General features: G+C 38.9%; 1 protein-coding gene across 6 annotated transcripts in view; it reads right to left on the bottom strand.

Annotated features, from left to right (window-relative positions):
* Positions 1 to 1,590: 1,590 nt before the first annotated feature.
* Positions 1,591 to 19,162, bottom strand: part of GDA (guanine deaminase) — a 122,610-nt gene continuing 105,038 nt past the window's right edge. For 4 of the 6 annotated variants that reach the window (XM_045042684.1, XM_045042685.1, XM_003995405.6 and 1 more), the window contains 4 exons: positions 11,061 to 11,207; positions 8,117 to 8,247; positions 6,533 to 6,560; positions 1,591 to 5,632 (listed from right to left, as the gene is read on the bottom strand). In XM_045042684.1, coding sequence (XP_044898619.1) covers positions 5,562 to 5,632; positions 6,533 to 6,560; positions 8,117 to 8,247; positions 11,061 to 11,207 — 377 coding nt within the window. In that variant the 3' untranslated portion in view covers positions 1,591 to 5,561. Of the gene's footprint in view, positions 5,633 to 6,532; positions 6,561 to 8,115; positions 8,248 to 10,094; positions 10,141 to 11,060; positions 11,208 to 19,162 lie in introns of those variants that run through there. The other 2 variants (XM_045042687.1, XM_045042689.1) reach the window with 2 other exon arrangements.

Genomic DNA, 19,162 nt, shown 5'->3' with positions numbered 1-19,162 from the left:
TTTAAAATAATGTTGTGTCACTTTAAAGAACAGAGACTAACTCCCTTTTTCCATTTCATTTTAATTTTTTCCTCTTATCCCATTCTAAAACAAGATTAAAAAACCCCAAAACTCAAAACCTGTTCCCGTTGGTTAATACTTACGGGTCCTGTTCCTTTAACTGAGTGACCTCCCCGTGGAGTTTTCAAACACCCTACCACAGGTTCGATTTTGCTACTAGCAAGTATTTTTATACCTAAACCTTATTTTATTGAAATCCCTAATTTAGTACCATGCAATAATTTGCACATGTCTGTTAATTAACTATTACAGAACTCTGTGCCCACGGTTGCAAATTAGGCACACGTTATCGCTAGCTTATGCGCCTGAGAATTCTCTTCTGGGTATTTTCACTAAGTTGTTCTTCAGGAGGAAGAAAAGATGCTTCGTGGCTTGCTCAGAAAATTGAGGGTGAATTTATTTTTTTTTCTTTTTTTTCAACGTTTTTTTCTTTTTTTTATTTTTGGGACAGAGAGAGACAGAGCATGAACAGGGGAGGGGCAGAGAGAGAGGGAGACACAGAATCGGAAAGTGGCTCCAGGCTCCGAGCCATCAGCCCAGAGCCCGACGCGGGGCTCGAACTCACGGACCGCGAGATCGTGACCTGGCTGAAGTCGGACGCTTAACCGACTGCGCCACCCAGGCGCCAAGGGTGAATTTAAAGACAAATCTTCTACCACTTTCTTATGCTTCGTGTTATAAAGAAAAAATGAACATCATAGCGCCAGGGGGGGAGAAATCAGATTTAATCCTTACAGAATATTTTTATGCGCAGAGAGATCCTTAACATCACTTGATTTAGATTCTAAAAAATAAACTGATAAAAATACAGTTCAAATTATTTTTATTTCTATTCAGTCTTTATTCATTTTAAAAATAATAACTACCACAAGGTGAGCCCTCACTTGGTCTCAGATGCTCTCCTGGGAGCTGGCCATGTATTATTCTATTTAATCCTCACTACTCTAAGGCAGGTACTTAGGTCAGGCCCCAATCACAGAATGGGGTCACGGAGACTTAAACAGCTCAAAAGACACTAGAAATTCCGCTTCCACACTGCAGCTGCCAGCCCACCAGGACCAAGAAACCAACCTGCGAAATCACTATCAGCATAAAAAAAACTTAGAAGAAAATATCATAGAACAGAACACAAAAGGATGGAACAGAGTAGTAGTGCAGAAAATAGCCCGGGGCATCACAGTTACGGAGAGTATTATTTTGTGAGAGTTTTGTTTTAAACCCACATGCACCTATGTTAGGTATGAACTAATTCTTGATGCTCAAGTGCATTTCTGACTCTGGGTTGTGACTTTGGAAAATAGGAAATTTAACTGTGCAGAAATCAAAAGCGATCGCAATCTGATTCTGAAGGGCTGACATTATAGCTTAATTTTTTAAAGTTATGTATATTATCTGTCATAAAATGTCATGATACATGTTGGTCCACAGCTAAATATTCTGTTTTTAAAACTTCACGTTAAAAGGAGGAAAGCATTGTAAGATTAATCTCCCTTCTGTCAGAATGATAGAACTCACAACAACAAAAAAATGTAAACACAAAATCTCATTTATTTTTGTCTGAAGCACAAAGGAGTTCACTCAGCACATGAACAGTAAGCAAATCACACAAATATTGAGTAAAAATGTCCCCATGAATACACACATATATATTCTTAAAAGCAGCAATCAGGAGCTTAACAACCATGGAAGGTGGTTTTCGATAGAGAATGCTTTCTGACAGGCTCTTGAGTAGGAAGTGGACAGGTAAGTCAATGCCATGTAATATCTGTGACTCAAGTCACTCGAACCCCGTGGACTCTGAAAGCCATCTTGGAATTTATACTGACGTCCATCACTGGCCTGTTCAACTTTTGCGTTTCAGTGAATTCGGATCAGATTTACAAACTAACTCCTCAGCTCTCAATCTCTCGCCTTTGGGGCTGTGGGAGGGAAAGGACGGGTGTGAAAACATGCATGGGGACCACTGCTAGGGCTTGCCAACAGTGTCCCTTCCTTCACCTTTGCACTTGTTTCCACACTTTTCCTTTAGAGACACTGAAAAGGGTTGGGGTCCAAAATCATACCTAAAGGGGCTAGGTAGACCTGAAGTTGCAAATATCTCTTCTAAAATTCATAACAATCCAGGTAATCTGAAAATTATTTCAAGACGTTGCCATGACACAATTCTTCGTCTAACTTATAAAATCCCGAACACTCCTTTCAGACATGTGAATGTGTCCAGAAGCATCATCAACTTTAAAAAAATGGACAAAAATGAAAAGATGTCCCGGAGGCTACTTACTACACAAGCCTCCACTTCTGGAGATCTTTTAGGTATAGCACAAGGTAGATGTGATCCAACGTGCCTTCCAGCTTGCCTTGAAAGCCTTCCATATGTCTAGTTCTGAGGTGAAAAGATTAAAAATAGGAAGAGTCTGGAAGGGAGTGAAGATTCAAAATACATTGCTGGATCTCACATCCATTATGTTTCCTCTCTGACATCTCAGCTTTAGTTGCCAACAGGGATTTCAAGGGCACAGTTCAAAATCAGCTGAGCGTAACAGGAGTGTTTCCAACTACTTTCCTCCCTTCACCATGCAGAATTCTCACGGAAGTGAAAAAGAGATTCAGTGGGGTTCAAGTTTCACAATAATAACTCAGAAAGATCTCCTCCTGCCATGAAGGGAGCTAGTTCAAGATACTCTCTTGGATTCTAGAGCCCTTGACAATTAAATCAGAGAAGGAGTTTATGAAGGGAGCAGGGTCTCAGTCTCAGGTTATGATTATGAGGACAACCTCTCGGGCCCTAGTCCCATGTTTCATTCCCTTTTGGAAATTCAGTGCACCTTAGCTGCTCGGCCCGCTTTTGTGTTCTGTTGTAAAAAGTACCTTTGAAATGTGTGCTAGTCACCACTATTGAATCAGTTTTTACCTGCTAATGTGTATGCCACTAAAACTACCATAAAATCCGAGGCAAACGGTGCCGGGTGAGGTGAGGGGGCTGATAAGAAGTCTCAATTAATTCTTTCTTTCCTGTCAGAGAGCAAAATATTCAAACATAAAGTGACAGACCGTGTTGGATTGAAATACCGCCCGTCCACAATTCAGAAAGTTAAGCCGCATGAGGCAAAGCCAAAGTTTCAAAGTGTAGAGCATTTGGCCACATGTATGGCCAATGCCTGCGGCGCCGCGAAAAGCATATGCGGCGTTCGGAACACGGCACTTGGAGAAACCAAACACGTAAGTTGTAAGTGATGCAGGGAGATCAAACTACATGTAAACATGTCAACACAGTCTATTTTTACTAGAAAAGATAGTAGGGTCTTAACATCCTACTGGGCTACATTTAATGTTCGACATATCGGTGGTATAGATCCATTCTACTTGTCACTGATGCTGTGCTCACTTATATACACCATGTATGAATCCTTAGTCTAAATGAAAACTGATGTTCAACGTCAAAATGTACATCTTTAAGGAAGGTACAAGTGTAGGATCTTGCAAAAGCTGGGGATAGCCGCTGCCTATTAGTGGATTTTGCGTGTCTCATCCAAATTCTTAAGCCCGCTCCTGTGGGTTAGACACCAGGTAATCATGTTCCTTTGGCAGGGACTAGGAGGCAGAGCAGGAAACACTCAGTCAACACTACAGAGAAATGGGGAGAAAACTGGCGGAGCCTTGTTGACATAGCTCGGGAATTAGGAATTCTGGAAATACAGAGATTGACACCGGAAACTGAATTTACTGAGTTACTTTATATCCCACAACACAAACTCTGTCGTTGTTGTTGTTGTTTTAAAATAAGATCAAATTGTGAGTCAACGGTACTCAAATAAGAAAAGTTCTTAAAAAGAATAAAAATAAGATCAGTAGGTGTTGTGTATACAAAATCAATTATAAAAGTGTTTCCACCGGGAAAACAAAAACAAAAAACAGAAAGTAGGCAAATCAAATTACTGCTGATTTAGCATAACTATGTGAGAACAAAGTATAGTACAAGAGGAATTTGGTCTTAGTTCGGTAAATATGGAGTTAGCTATATGATATTACATAAAGTTCTCTCTCTAAAGTAAATAATAAAGAGTCACACTTAAGCTCTAGGCATGAGTGTTATGATATATTAAGAAAAGCTATTCCTTTTCCATATTGGTTTATAGTATTTGGAATTAAACGAGAAAAATGTAGTATTTAAGTGACATTCACATCAATACTTCTTAAGGGTTTATCATAAAGTCAATTTGTTTTTAATTATAGGGTATGGGAAAGCACACTGTAAGAGTTGGGAGGCATAACAATACCTTTTGCTTTGTTTCATGTTCCTAGATGTCTAGTACAGATTAAGTCCTATTAATATAACTATTAGGTGGGACATCTACATAGTTTTCATTATCCTAAAATTCTGATGTCCTGAAAATTACTTGAAGTAAAAAGTCAATAGGATAAAATTGAAACACAGAGTACTTTCGATAAGCAGGATTTAAAGATTTGTAACAATATTTTTAGTTGAATTTGTCCTTCATTTCAAAATTCTAACAGATTGATATCCGAGTATGAAATTTTCAGCAACTGTGGCATTACTCTTGGAGAGAATACGTCATTGCAATGGAACCCTTCCTTTTAGTACTGACGGATCCTTGACATCCAGCACTTACCCCAGTTTAGGATGACCAGTCTACACAACAGTGTGGAGTATGGAATGTGTTTCTCTTCTAATAACACGGAAGCAATAATAGCATCACATAGTTATACTTTAAGGTGATTCTGAAGTACACAAAAATATCACTATTTATGCCATGTAGTTATATGAATAATATTCCTAAGAGACTTTAAATCTTTAATACCCAACCTGTGTCGAACACTTTGAAGCACAGAACTGTATTAAGAAAGCATGTGGCATCCAGTTTCTGACATTTCATGCCCAAAGAAGGCAAAGCACAACAATAACATCTCTGAAATGCAAATTCCATTAAGTGCAAATTTCTAGAACACAAGGTCAATCTAGAAACACATTTTAAAATTCAACAAGTTCTCTTCTGAAATTAATATGCTCAGCATTTAATTTTCAAACATAATCTGAATTGATTTTCCAATGTTTGCTCATAGTCTAACTTTTTCTCCCTCATAAAAATATATCCACTGTTTCATTCTCCATTTCTGATTTTCACATTTATTAGCTCAAAGTATCTAACCTTATAGGAGTATCTTTTCTCTCCACATTTCCAAATATGGAGTGATTTCATTTAAATCTCATAGTAAGAACACCATCAGGAAGAACATTCCCTTATGTTTGAGCTTAAAGTAAATCCGAACAGCTCAAAAGGGAGAAATTTTGAATCCTCCCAAACAGAGTTGAGAATTAACGCAACTTCCTTCAAATGATTTGTCAAGTGAATACTGTAACTAGACACAGAAAGAAATAGTCATCCCAAGAACAAGATACTATTTTTTGACTTTCTAACTCCGCCCGGGCACAAGGGAGACGCAGAACCACGTAATCCCAGAGCTGGTAGAGGCCAAGGGTCTTACACTGAGCTTGAAAAGGGTACCACCTGCTTTCCGCCCACGTAAACTTCTTCAATATTTCGGTCATCTCCTGAAAGAAAAATGAGAGAATCATTCATCAAGGGCTTTTATGTCTGGAGTATTCTAATTGCCACCGGGCGGGTTTTAGAAAAAAATACCACTTCTATGAGAGAAAACGCACAAAGGTGCCTTTTTTCTCTCAGATTGTTTCTTATCTGGACAAGGGGACATGGCCAAGGGAAGATGTTGCCTCGAATTTGAGGATTAGGGTTGGAATTCTGCACCTAAGGCAGAAATCACAGAAAGTTGGGTCCACTCCCTTTCAGCTGGAGTGGTTTGCATTTTCAGCACCAACTGTAAAGGAAATACTATCTTTACACCTCAGAATCATATTCTGGGTGGTGAGGTGGAAGGCCTGCAGGAAGTGAGCTCAAGAAATAGCACCTGCGTCTCTCCCATCTCAGGTTTATGCAGGACTCAGAGCTCAGTGGACCAAGTGGAGGCAGGGTAGAGCCTTCGGTACTCTTTATTTCTCTCTCTCAGTGAACGGAATGGAATGTGAGTACATTAAAACAAAACAAAACCAAACAAAACACAAAAAACCACACACAGTGAGACTCCACCACAAACATCACAAATACGACATGGTAGGGTAGCCTGTGGGGGGGGGGGGGCGGGTGGCGGACAGAGCGAATGTAGGAGGAAGAGACAGGATGGCCCCTCCCCTGGGCCTGCCTGCCATTCCTCAGCTTTGGGTTTATCTCACAGAGAGGCATGTGCATTTCAAATAGTGCCTTTAAATAGTGTGCCCTAAATGGGCTTGATGCTGAGAAATGTTAAAATAAAATAATAAACCAAATAAAATGGTCACGCATAGGGTTTAGCCTGTGGTGCCACAAATATAGGGAGCCATACCCAAGAAAGAGACAAGCAAAGATTTTATTTCCCACAGAGACATATATCCACCTACCTACATAGAGGAACTTCTGGATAACAGCCTAAAATACAAAATAGAATGATAATAAGAAAAATAATTCTGTGCATTTAGGAAAGTAAATTCATAGCCAATAGCGGTTGGCAAAGCACAGACATAGAAATGTATTTCTCAATGGCAAAATCTACTCTATTAGTGAAAAAGAAATGGTCTTTTGCTTAAAAAATAATCCTGGCTATTAACAAATGTTTATCCATTATGTAAAAGTTCTTGGCATGTGATATTGAAATCTTCAGAGAAAAGTGTTACATAAATTAAAGAAATTAATTTAATAAAATCAAATATTTTAAGAGGTGTATAAGAAAAGTGGGTGAATGGGACTCAGCCCTATTCCCACAAATTTACTTTAATGAAGGAGTAAAAGAATAAATAAGTAATATAAAAATAACAAATGGTACCACCTTCAAGCAATCTGGCATCTTTCTTCTAAAAACCTTGACAAGTTATATATAATGTCCTGTTTACTCTCACCAGTGTATCAATTTATAAGTAGTAGTGATGAGGAGAACAAATGCAAAAGAAATGTAGACAAAGTTAAATTTCCCTAGAACTTGCAGCCCATTGACAAATACTTGAGACAGGCAGAGTAGGACATTCCTCAAGGAACTCAAAACTGCTTTGATGTTAACACTTTGCTAGAGGTAAAATGCAACCTTCCTTGACAATAGCCACGACTTCCAGGATCCTATGAGTCTTCTTTAACATACGAAAATACCTTCTAGAAACTTCCTTTGTCTTTACCACCCTTGCCCACCACCACCACTTAAAAGTATATAATCAATTGTTCCTCACAATTCCAGAGCAGCTCTTCCTGCCCAAGGGTCCTGTCTCCATGCTTAAATAAAAACATCTTTTTGCACCAGAATTCTTTCCTGATCATTCGCTCCCAGCCCTCATCACATCAGTAATAGTTAATTACTTTCTAGAAAAACTCAGTTTTATAAAGAGTTGTTAGGAAGAACCAGTTTAGACATAGAAAAAATATTTTAAAGTAAGAGGAACAAGGTAATAAAACTCATTTTCTTATAAAGTTAAGAAAATCAAGGTAGCATTGTGGTCAAGAGGCCAGACTCTGGAAGTCAGAAAGTCCTGGGCTGGAATCCAAACTGTATCTACTAACTACTAATTACTAGCCAGGAGTCCTTAGGTAAATCACTTAACTTCCATTAGGCCTCACTGCCCATGTGAGCAACGAGAGATATTAATAGCATTTGCGTGTCATTAAGAGTCATTCTAATGGTTAATCAAAAAGGATGCATGGAAGTACTTAATCCCATACTACCTAGCACATAGCAAGTGATCAATAAGGAATAGGTATATTGTGCCTTCTTGTAGTCAAATACATTCAAATATACAAATATCTTCAAGATACCGATTTCTGTCAGTACCATTATTCACATTGCATTGGCAAATGATAAACAGTTGAAAAGGATCTAGCGTCCCTTTTAAGATCCTCCTGCATTCCATGAAAAGTTTCAGTTTCTATCTTTTTTTCTATAGGGAAGATATTGTGACTACTTCATGAAATCTATGCCTTCTGATGAAATTTATTTTACTTACTTCCGACAGATCACCAAAAAAATCCCCAGAAAACAAGTCAATGGGAGAGTCAGACGCTTTGGGGTTGATCAGGAGGGCATCAAATTCCTTGCCCACTTCAAAGTTTCCAATCTCTTTTTCCAGCCCCAGGGCTACAGGTTGGAATAAATTAATAAACAGTCAGTCTTTGGAGCCATCAGGTGGTGAAAATGTCCCAGTTTGCAAGGACAGAATCTGCCAACATATCACTAGAAAAAGTTAGTATCTTAGTGTGAAGCAGAAAAGCTCTCTCATTCCAAGCGGTCCTAAAACTTTGACATACAGAAAGCAGAATAAGGACAGAGAAAGCAAAATCTAAGAATCAAGACAGTTCCCCTCATCACCACGATCTATGATTCGGATGGCGTCGGTCTATCTCAGCTCTGTCAGTGCATTTCACAGTCCAGCTGGTCTATGATTTCCATTCATCCCTCAAACAAACATGACAATTGACATAATATCTTTCTTCTTCTTCCCTCTCCTTCTCCCCTCACATTCCAGCTCTTTTCCTTGCCCTTTTTGTTCCATGAAACAGCTGACTGGATCTATTTTCATGGCAGTGACATGAACCTTGAGTCAATAAAAAAATAAGCATCCTTTTACATATTTGCGAATGCAGGCATATCCATCGTAAGTTCCTCGGTTTACATCCTGTGACTGGAGAAAATTCGCTTCTGAAAGTAAATAGATCCCCATAACTCAAGAGTCCCAACACTTTTCAAAGCAGACTGATTTCTCCGTACCCTCAAGGGCTTTCTGGTTGCCAGGGAAGAATGGTTTTCTAAAATGGGCATGGGTCAATAACATCTATTGACTTGATCCATCTCAAAGCTAGAATTCATGTTCCATGAATATTGGATGTCAAGGAAGAACATCTGTCACTTATGATTTAGTTTCAGAAGATGGGAGTGGTTGGCTTTCCTAGTCAATAAAGGTATTAAGTCGAAAGCTCCTTAAAGGCTGTAATTTAAGTGTGCACTGAGGTGCCAAATGGAAGCATGCAAAAAAGGAAGGCCAACTGGAGGGAGCATTATTTATTTGAATTTTTACATGTGTTGGTTGTATTCTGTCTCAGGCAGGATAGAGTCCAATGTGAAAATACTGGATTACGTATCTCTGTCAGACAATATCTGGTACATTATATTTCTACATATGGATATCCAGTAGCCTTTTGGCAATTGTCTAAGTACCGATTTAGAAATCCTACTTGTTCTTAAAAGATTATTTAAAGGGCAATTCCTTTATTCTCAGAAAAGAAAAAGAGTGTGTAGCTAAAGAATTCTTTTAGGAAGACAGGGGTGTAAAAAGAATTAGAAAAGGTTAAAGGCAGTTAGGTGACTTCTAATTATGTGGGGAAGGACCAAATGTAATAGAAAATCAGCGGAAATTCTCTCCTCCTTTACCAATTACAGTCTACTTCTTTTTGCCTTTGACAAAGAAGTATAACAAATATGAGTTTTTAATGACCGTATTCAACATAAAATGGTTGTGTGTTTAATAGGCCAGAGAACCGGCTTCATTTGCCAGTGTAATGGTATATATAAGCTAACTGAGCTAATCATTAGAAGCTGGAAAGTCAGGCATGAACTAACCAAAAAAAGACACAATTGCTTTCGTAAATTTGTAAATTGGTCTGAATTCAGATTATTGCAGAGAGGCCCAGCAGGGCTGGTAAGCAACTCAGATACGTTTCAGGAAATGCAGTTCTGCAGCCTTGGAGCAAACGTCTCTGTGAGAGTGATTTATGCACATCCTGATCTTGAGAGTGAATGTAAAGGCTGTGGCAAGCTGGGAAGATGCCACAGTTTAAACAGGGAACTGTTCATCTCATTTCCCTCATAGTGTCATAGAGGCACAAGCTAAGGAGAAGAAATTTCATCACAGGAAGATCAGTGGCCCAGAAAATAGATTTAAACGCTATACAGCCAAGACAGAAAAGGATTTGGTAAGCACCCCATACCAGCTTGATCACATACAGGATCCTGATGAAGCACCTCACAGAGAGTCTAGAATAAAAAAAGCACCATTTAAGTACAATCCATTCGCACCCCGAAAATAAGATGGTAGGCCAGCTACTCAAACTCAGATGCACAAACGGACTGGGGGTGGGGGTGGGGAGTGTCACACTTGTTTTTAAAAATGGGCGATTTAAAACTTGGAACTTTAGAAAACGAAATCATTAGGAAAATGCCAAGAGCATGACCTCTACTTGTTTTTTGTTTTTTTCAATGTTCTTTATGGCGTTCATCATAGCCCCGAAACATTCAAAGAAGAGCCAGGAAGTTCTCTTCCCAGGATACTCTCAGCTACTATCATCCTGCATTTCTAAGACTTATAGAGGAAGGTATCACAGCGCAAGGGTAAGAACCTGCGCTCTGGCATCAGACGATCTGGATTCAAACCATGGCGCTCTGTACCTTGATGGTTGTGTGTGCCCCATTCAGGTATCTCACTGGTAAGGTGGAATTCGTCGCAGTGGTTATAAGGATTGAGGAACAACATACGTAAAGCATGCTGCATACTGCCTGTCATCTGGTGAGAGTTCAGTAGCTCTTGGCTATTATTTTTACTATTATTGTTATCATCACTCAGGCCAACAGAGAGCATGTTACTTGACTCTGGGAAAAAAAACTGATTATTTTAAAGAACTCACATGTGACCATTGCAAATATCCAGCAAAGCAAAATTAATATAATTGTGTGCCGAGCATGTCTTCTGTCAAAGACAGGGGGCTTGCTGAAGAAATGACATCTCCGCCACATATCTGAACCTTACGTCGCTAAATTTGGGATATGTAAGATGAGATACGACAGTCATGAGTATGGGATGCCTGCTGATGCGACCCTCCTGTGCCTTCACGTTGCTTGCAAGGACACAGATCGGCATGGTTGTATACTGTTCAAGAAAGAAAGAAAATGGTCATTACCTTGACTGCCTCCAAGAGTAGCTAGTCTGAAGGCCTCTTTGAGGCTGAGGCTTTTCTCATTTATCTTATTAATTAAAAGTATATTGGAAACCATCACTGCTCTTCTGATTGCATCAAGCATGGAAGATGAATAACCACCGGCCACATCTACGGTAGACAAAATAAAGCCAAAGCAGTCACTTCATGAGATAAGTGGGATATGAGGCATATGGAGGACGAGGTATGTGAGGTTGGTTTTTTGGTTTTAGTGACTGATATTCAGTCTGCAATATACTTCAAAGAAAAGATCTTATCTAAACACAGAATAGATACACAGTAACATTTAAAATAATTGAAAACCTGCAATTAGCATCAAACGGATACCTGTATTCCTTTCTTAGGGTTGCCACAACAAATTACCACAAATGTGGTGGCTTAAAGTAGCAGACGTGTATTCTCTCAGAGTTTTGGAGGGCAGAAGTCTTCAATCAAACTGTCGGCGGGGCCACGATCCCTACAAAGGTTCTAGGGGAGAATCTCTCTTTGCTGCTTCAGTTTCTGGTGTCTCCTGCCGTTCCATGGCTTGTGGCAATATAGCTACAATATGTGCCTCTGCCTTCAAATGGCTTACTTCCCTCTGTCTTTACATGTTGCTCATTTTCTCTTATAAGAACATTCATCATTGAATTTGGAGCCCACCTTAACTCAGAATGACTTCATCTTGGGATCCTTACCTTAATTACATCTGCAAAGACCTTTTTCCAAACAAGGTCACACTTACATGTTCCAGTAGACATCTTTTTTAGGGGGGGCAGAAATGCACAATTCAACCCAGTACAATGCCCAAATGGTTAATAAAGGTAAGGGAAGAAACTCTTATCTCTGAATATTCCCTGAAGCCTCACAGAAGTGTGTCTGCATAGTTACGAAGGTAATTTGGGTAACATGAGATTTAAAACAAACTCATGCTCTTATGCCCTAAAATCTCATCCTAAGTCTATTCTAATCCAGATGAGAACTTTGGGCATTAAAAAGCTACCTCTTTATAATAATTTTTCAGGGATAGCTTTTAAAATGAACTTAGACATTCTGGAAAATTAGTGTAATAAATGAACAGTGCTGATGTAAACAGCTTTATATGTTGGTTGGCATCATCATCAGATGAGGAATGTGATTTTTAGTGATTTAAATAAAGTCTCTAACCATAATTAAGTTGAAATGCTACATTTGACAAGAACAAATGTAGAAGTTATTAAATGCATTTGTGTAAATAAATGCCAAGTAAATAAATTAGCATGTTTTATTAAAGGAAAAGTACATCTATAACTAATAAAATACCTTTTATATTTTAAGGGTTCCTTCTGCATTTCCAGGTAGACAAACTTAATTCTCAGTGTCTACATATACTTCAAAAGTGGAAAGTAATAGCCTATTAAGTAATAATCTCTAGTCTGCAGTTCACTTCTATGTGCAACTGTCTTCTATGTCCTTAGATAACATGTATAGAATTGTTTTTAGAAATTTTTTTCTTTTAGCAGATGAATACTACCAGAAGATCATCCACTTCTTTGGCAAGTTTTATTACATCTACCTAAGTTATTAGTTCATTTTAATGAATAAAGAAGATATGATATATATGTGTGCATATATATATATGTGTGTGTGTATATATGCATATATACACACACACACACACATATATATATATGACACAGGCATATTACACAGGAATATTATTCAGCCATAAAAAATAATGAAATCTTGCCATTTGCAACAACATGGATGGAGCTAGACAGTATTATGCTAAGCGAAATAAGTCAGTCAGAGAACGACAAACACCATATGATTTCACTCATATGTAGAATTAAAGAAACAAAACAAGCAAAGTGAAAAAAATAAGAAAAAGAGAGAGAGACAAACCAAGAAACAGACTCTTAATTATACAGAACAAACAGATGGCTGTTAGAGGGGAGAGGGGTGAAGGCATGGGTTAAATAGGTGATGGGGACTAAGGAGTATACTTGTCATGATGAGCACGGGGTGATGTATGGGAGTGTTGAATTATTCTATTGCACACCTGAAACGAATATAACACTGTTAACTAACTGGAATTAAAATAAAAACTTAAATTTAAGAAAAGTTATTTGTCCATTTTAGTAACAATCCATTAAATCTTCATTTTACCATAGCTTCAAACTAGAAAAATTTCAGATAAGATTCAGAAATAACATACTTTTAACTTTGAAAAACATTGTCTGCTTACTTTTTATTGCTAGAACCAAGCAAACGTTAAATGTAAATGCAGAATAAAAATGCTATCACCGTAAGGTATGGAAACATGCAAAGACTGAATATATATTTCAAAATGCAGCTGACCTTTGAACACGTGATATGTAGATTTTTTAAATAGAGTACAGTATCGTAAATACATTTTCTCTTCCTTATGATTTTCTTAGTAACATTTTCTATTCTCTAGCTTACTTTAGTATAAGACTACAGTATACAATGCATATAACATACAAAATATGTGCCAACTGACTGTTTATGTTTTGGGTAAGCCTTCCAGTCAACAGTAGGCTATTAACAGTTAAGTTTTGGGAGAGTCAAGCTATACACGGATTTTCGACTATGCATGGGGTCAGCATCCCCAACCCCCACATTGTTTAAGGGTCAACTGTATGTGGACAAAGACTGAAAGGAACAAAAACAAAAGCAACGTCATTAGGATGGTATTAACAGGGAAGATTTGACTAATGCAGTTAAAAAAAAAACAGGTTTTATGAAATATGACAGAAAGTAGTATTTTCTTCAATATCTAATAAAAACTCACAATATAGAAAGAATAAGGGCAGATTAGAAAACAATGCTATGCAATTCACGGAGAAAATTTTGAGAGCTGTCTTATTATGTTGCTGAGGATCCTATGTTCTTCAGTTGTTATGTTAGTAAAGGACCAATAGGAACCATACCGTGCCAAAGAAAGAATGAATGGACCCTGGTATTTAGTCTGGACTATTGGTGTAAGAGTCAAGCTTTTCTTCTGGGAATTTCTGTCCAGAGCATCTAACTTCCTGATCCCTAAGATACCCAGTGAGCTCAATGGTTTCCCCCTGCCCCCCAACACCTCCCCGCAACACATTTAATGAAGGTAAAATCCCTATTTTATCATATCACAAGAGGCAGCGTGATGGGGTGGAGAGAGAAAGAATGAGCTTTACATTTTACTGACCTGGTTTTAAACTGTGGATCTGGGGCTTTCTTGTTTTATAGACCTTTGGTCGGTACCTTCTGAACCTCAGTTTTCTCAGAAAATTAAAATAGCATGACCTACCTTAACAGTTGCTGAGAAAATCCAATTAAATAGCATAAGTGCAAAGAAATAAGGACTAAAGGATGGAAACTGCATGGGGGAACTGGAGGGGGCAAAAAGAATGCATTTTTGCAGAAAATGGATTCCCAAACCCCCAAGTCCCTCTACCATCACAATGAGGAAGAACGATATCATTTGCCAGTCAACACGAAGGACATTATTTACAAGAAGACACTGAAGAAACCATACAAGAGTAAAAACTTGAGCCAAAGGGCAATGGGAAGGTAAAAGCACATGATTAGATATGTGCGTGTGCATTTTGTTTCATTCATTCATTTATTGACCGTCATTTACTGAGCACCTTCTACGTGCTTGATCTATTTAAGCACTCAGAAGTAAAAGTTATGGGCTCCACATGAGCCAACTACCTGGCGAAGGAGAAGGAAAAGAGACACATGAACAAACAAATATTAAGTATAGATAACATTCAGCTAGTAATCAAGAAAATGGACAGGGAAAACCCATTTAGCCAGGACAGTCAAGAAAAGACCCCTTTAAGGCAATGATATTTAGACTAGGACAGGAGTGAGAACTCAGCCATATAAAGAGTGACATAAAGGGCACTCCAGGCAGAGGAACAGAATGCACAGGTTCTTTTGGTAGAAGGGAGTGTGACTTCGTAGAGTGGTTTAAAACGTAGCCAGTGTAGGGAACGGGGAGAAGTGAGAGACAAGGCTGGGAGCTGGACGGGTGTCAAACCCTGCAGACAGAGCTTTGTGTGCCTTGGCACGAGGTTTCCCTATTCAAAACCCCGCTGAAGGGTGTAAGCAGGAGGAGGTAAAATGGTCTGATTTTCACTGTAATTCTTTTGAAAAGAGAAGACTGAATTAGAAGGGCCCGGGATGAATGGGAGACCAATTAGGAGGCTAGTGCAGGAGTTTAGGCAAGAAACCATGGCAACCTCAGGTGGCCGTGGCTGATTTGGGGAAAGGGGGTGGACTCGGCAGATATTAGAGTCGTGGGTTGGATGAGTACAGTGTAGATTACAGAACACACCTCACTCAGGGTGTGTTTGTTTGGCTGCAGCGAGAGGAAGAAGAGAAAACTCAGACGCAAGAAAGTGTGTACGTGGGGACATTTGGTGTGAGGAAGAGGAGGGAAGGATTTCCGATTGTTTCTATTTTCTCAATGACATGAGAGGAGGGTAAAGAAGTCAGGAGGGTAAGAGTTGGAGTAGAAAGTTTAGGGCAAACAAATAAGAAAAGGCCGTCTTGGAATACGGGGATGCATGCGTATTTAGAGCAACGTGATTGTCTGTTTGGGTAGTGCTGAGGGCCATTTGGAATTTGAGAGCAAAATTTAAAATGAAACCCCACCGGAGAATTCTTTTCCCAGCAACTTCCAGATGCTCAGCTGCAGACGCTGAGAAGGGGAATCGTTGGGAGAACCAAGGAGGTTCACGTTTTGCTAAGTGAGTACAAAGAAAATGGAAAGGACACGAGAGTTTCCAAGGAAATGATTGTAGCAATGTATTCTGGCATCTAAGCTGGGTAAATTAGGAGTGGAAAATGGATTTGAGAAAGCACGGAATCAGTGGCTTGGCATTTACAAGTTGGTCAAAGAACTATTGCTTCGGGAGTAATGGAACAAGTAAGATAGAAAGTCAGGAGATTGTCATTAGGAGGTAGGACCCTGGGGGCGCCCAGGTGGCTCAGTCGGTTAAGTCTCTGACTTCAGCTCAGGTCATGACCTGGCAGTTCACGAATTCAAGCATCATGTCGGGCTCTGTGCTGACAGCTCAGAGCCTGGAGCCTGCTTCACATTCTGGGTCTCTCTCTCTCTCTCTGCCGCCCCCCACACACTCTCTCTCTCTCTCAAAAATAAACATTTTAAAAAAAAAGAAAGTAAGTAGGACCCTGGTTCCATGTATGTTGTTTGTTTTAATGAAGTCGTAGGTCTTGTTGACGTAAACTTTGTTCCATATTTTTTCCCTTCAGATTACTGTTTTTTTTTTTTTTTTACTATGTCCCTTTATTCGGAGATGAGAAATTTTACATACTTAGAATTTTGTTCCCACTTGCCAAATACATCGTTCTGTTAACCTTACACAGAAACCGCAATTTCTTGGTTTCTGTTAACAAAATCAGAAAATAGAAGAAATTTTAGTATTTGGAAAGTTTTTTCTTGCAGAGCATGTACCACTTTCAAAGTTTGTGATGAAAGAGTAAAGATGTTCAAATGACGTAAGGGATATATAATACCAAACCTCAAGGACCTGGCACTCAGTATCAAAAGTAAAATATTCAGGTCCCAGGAACCTCTTCCCAACCAGACGGAGACCCTTCTTGATTTACTGATTTGCCATTTTAATTTTTTTAATGTTTATATTTGTTGCCGTTGTTTACTGACTTTATTTTTTGGAGCAGTTTAAGGTTCACAGCCTGATAACTTTTTTATAAGATATTACTTTTCACACTGTGCACATTCTATTAAGATACACTTTTGATTTTTGCTTTCATTTTTTAAACTCTTTTACAATTTTTTAAATCTTATTTCTGTTTTAACTGACTTAGCCTTCGCTGATATCCTATTATAATATCACTTCCTTGATCTTGGCCCTTTATTTCGCCTCATAACTCATTTAATGCTGTAGATTTTCAAGTAGTTTTTCCAAAGCGTTCATGGGGAGAATATTTTCCAAAACTTTGTACATCTGAGAATTCTGTTGCCTTCACAGGAGAATCTCGTCCAATATAATATTCTTGAGTAACAACTATTTGGCTCCAAACTCTTTCTTTCTCTTGGTATTTTTCATGCCAAACTGGTTTTTAATTGTTTTAGTGATAACTACTTTTTTTCCCTGCCTCACTGTTTTAAGACTTTTTTGTTTCCTTTTTCTTTGCAACTCCAATATTTTGCCACAATGTGTTCAGTTATGATTTGGCCTGGAACAGGGTAAGTTCTTTGAATATGATACACAGTTCTTTCTTAAGCTTAAGGAAAAGATTTAGCCTTCAAAACTTCTATTATATTTGTTCTGGATCCTGGGCCAGGAGACTCCCCTGTGCTGGTGCAATGCTGTCCTGCGTTCCTCGTGGATCATCCTCAAACACCCCCTTTGATCTTTAGCCAACTTTGTTCTTGACATCACTGATTTAATTTTCTGCAACAATAGTTCTACTTCGCATAGCTTCCCTACATGGTTAGTTTATTTGCTATTTTTAAACTGAAGTATAATTAAGATATCATAAAATGCACAGAAGGCAGGTGTCCAGTTCGATGAATGCTGACGACTGTACGTGGCCATTGAAGTACCTTTCAGAAAAACAAGATATTAAACATTTCCATTGCTCCGGCAAGCTCTCTCGCCGCCCTTTCCAGTCAATTTCTGCCTCCGGCCCCAACCCTTGGCAACTGCTTTCTGATTTCTATCAACACCAGGTAAGCTCTATTGGTCCCTAGGTTTCATGCATATGGGGACATGCAGTGTGTGCTCTTCTGTATCTGGCTTTTTTCATTTAACAAAATATTTTTTAGATTGACCCTTGTTTTGCATACCTCGGTGGGTCGTTCTTTCCTGAATGCTGAGTAGCACTCCATTGTAGGAATATGCTTCAGTTGGCTTATCCATTCTCCTGTCGGCAGGTGTCTGGATTGTTTCCAGTGTGGGGCTGTTATAAACACAGCTGGTATACACGTCCGTGTACTCCTCTTTCCATAAACACACATGTTCATTTCTCTAGGGTAAATACCCCAAAATGGAATTACCAGGTCATATGCAGATGCATATTTAACTTTATAAGCAACTGCCAGTTTGCCAGTTTTCCAAAGTGGTTGTAAAACTTACTGTCCCTCCAGCCGCAGGCGATTGTCGAGTGTGTCTCATTCTTCCCGCCCTCCCCCCACCTCCGGTTTTCTTCTTTCATTTAAACACGTTCCCTTTCCATCACAACTTGTGGTCTTTTCAAAGCACCATGTCTTCTTGTACTCCAAGGATGACGGCAATTTTCTGAAACTTTCTTCTGGATCCTGAAGTAGGTCATTTTCTGAGATAAGCTCATCTTCTCATCCTTTGGAATACTACTTTCTCTTGGTTTGCAATGTTTTTGTTAAGCTTCATGTGAGTTTCTCCTATCTCATAGGTGAACAAGCCCAGATCTGTCTCCACTGATGATAGACAGGGTGAACAAAGTACTTTTGGACCTGCTGTCTCTCTACAGTATGAGGTTAAATGACGTTCTGGAGCCTCCAGGGGACAGGCAGGTTGTTATATAAAGGGCATATTCAGAAAAGGGTGGAATGTAGAGGGGATATTTCAACAGAAACTATGTAAAATGCAATAGCATTCTCCAAATGCATAAATGAATATATCATATTTAATCAAATCTTTGGTCAATACACCAACATTGATTTTTCCTTTAAACCAGTCTTTGTTGACTGGTGCAATGTGCCAAGAATGTGCTAAGCACTTCACATGCATTTTTTTTTTAATTTAAGCTTCAAAACAAGCTTATAAGGTACACATAGCTATAACTGTTATCGTAATTATGAAATGAAGCCTTAGAAAATTAAGGTAATTTGCTCAAAGTCTTACAGCTAATAAGTGACAGTTTTACCTAAAGGCTTTATGCATTGCTATACAACCCAAAGTCAAGAACTAGAAGTCATGTGATGAATTTTTTAAAGTTTTTATTTATTTATTTTGAGAACGAGAGAGAGAGCGCGCGCGCACAAGTAGGGTACGGGCAGAGAGAGGGAGACAGAATCCCAAGCAAGCTCCACACTGTCAGTGCAGAGTCCGAGGGGGAGCTCA

Source organism: Felis catus, chromosome D4 (assembly GCF_018350175.1).
Source record: "Felis catus isolate Fca126 chromosome D4, F.catus_Fca126_mat1.0, whole genome shotgun sequence".
NCBI classification, from domain to species: domain Eukaryota; kingdom Metazoa; phylum Chordata; class Mammalia; order Carnivora; family Felidae; genus Felis; species Felis catus.
Note: the sequence above shows the minus strand (reverse complement) of the source record. Positions and strands in the feature narration are given on the sequence as shown.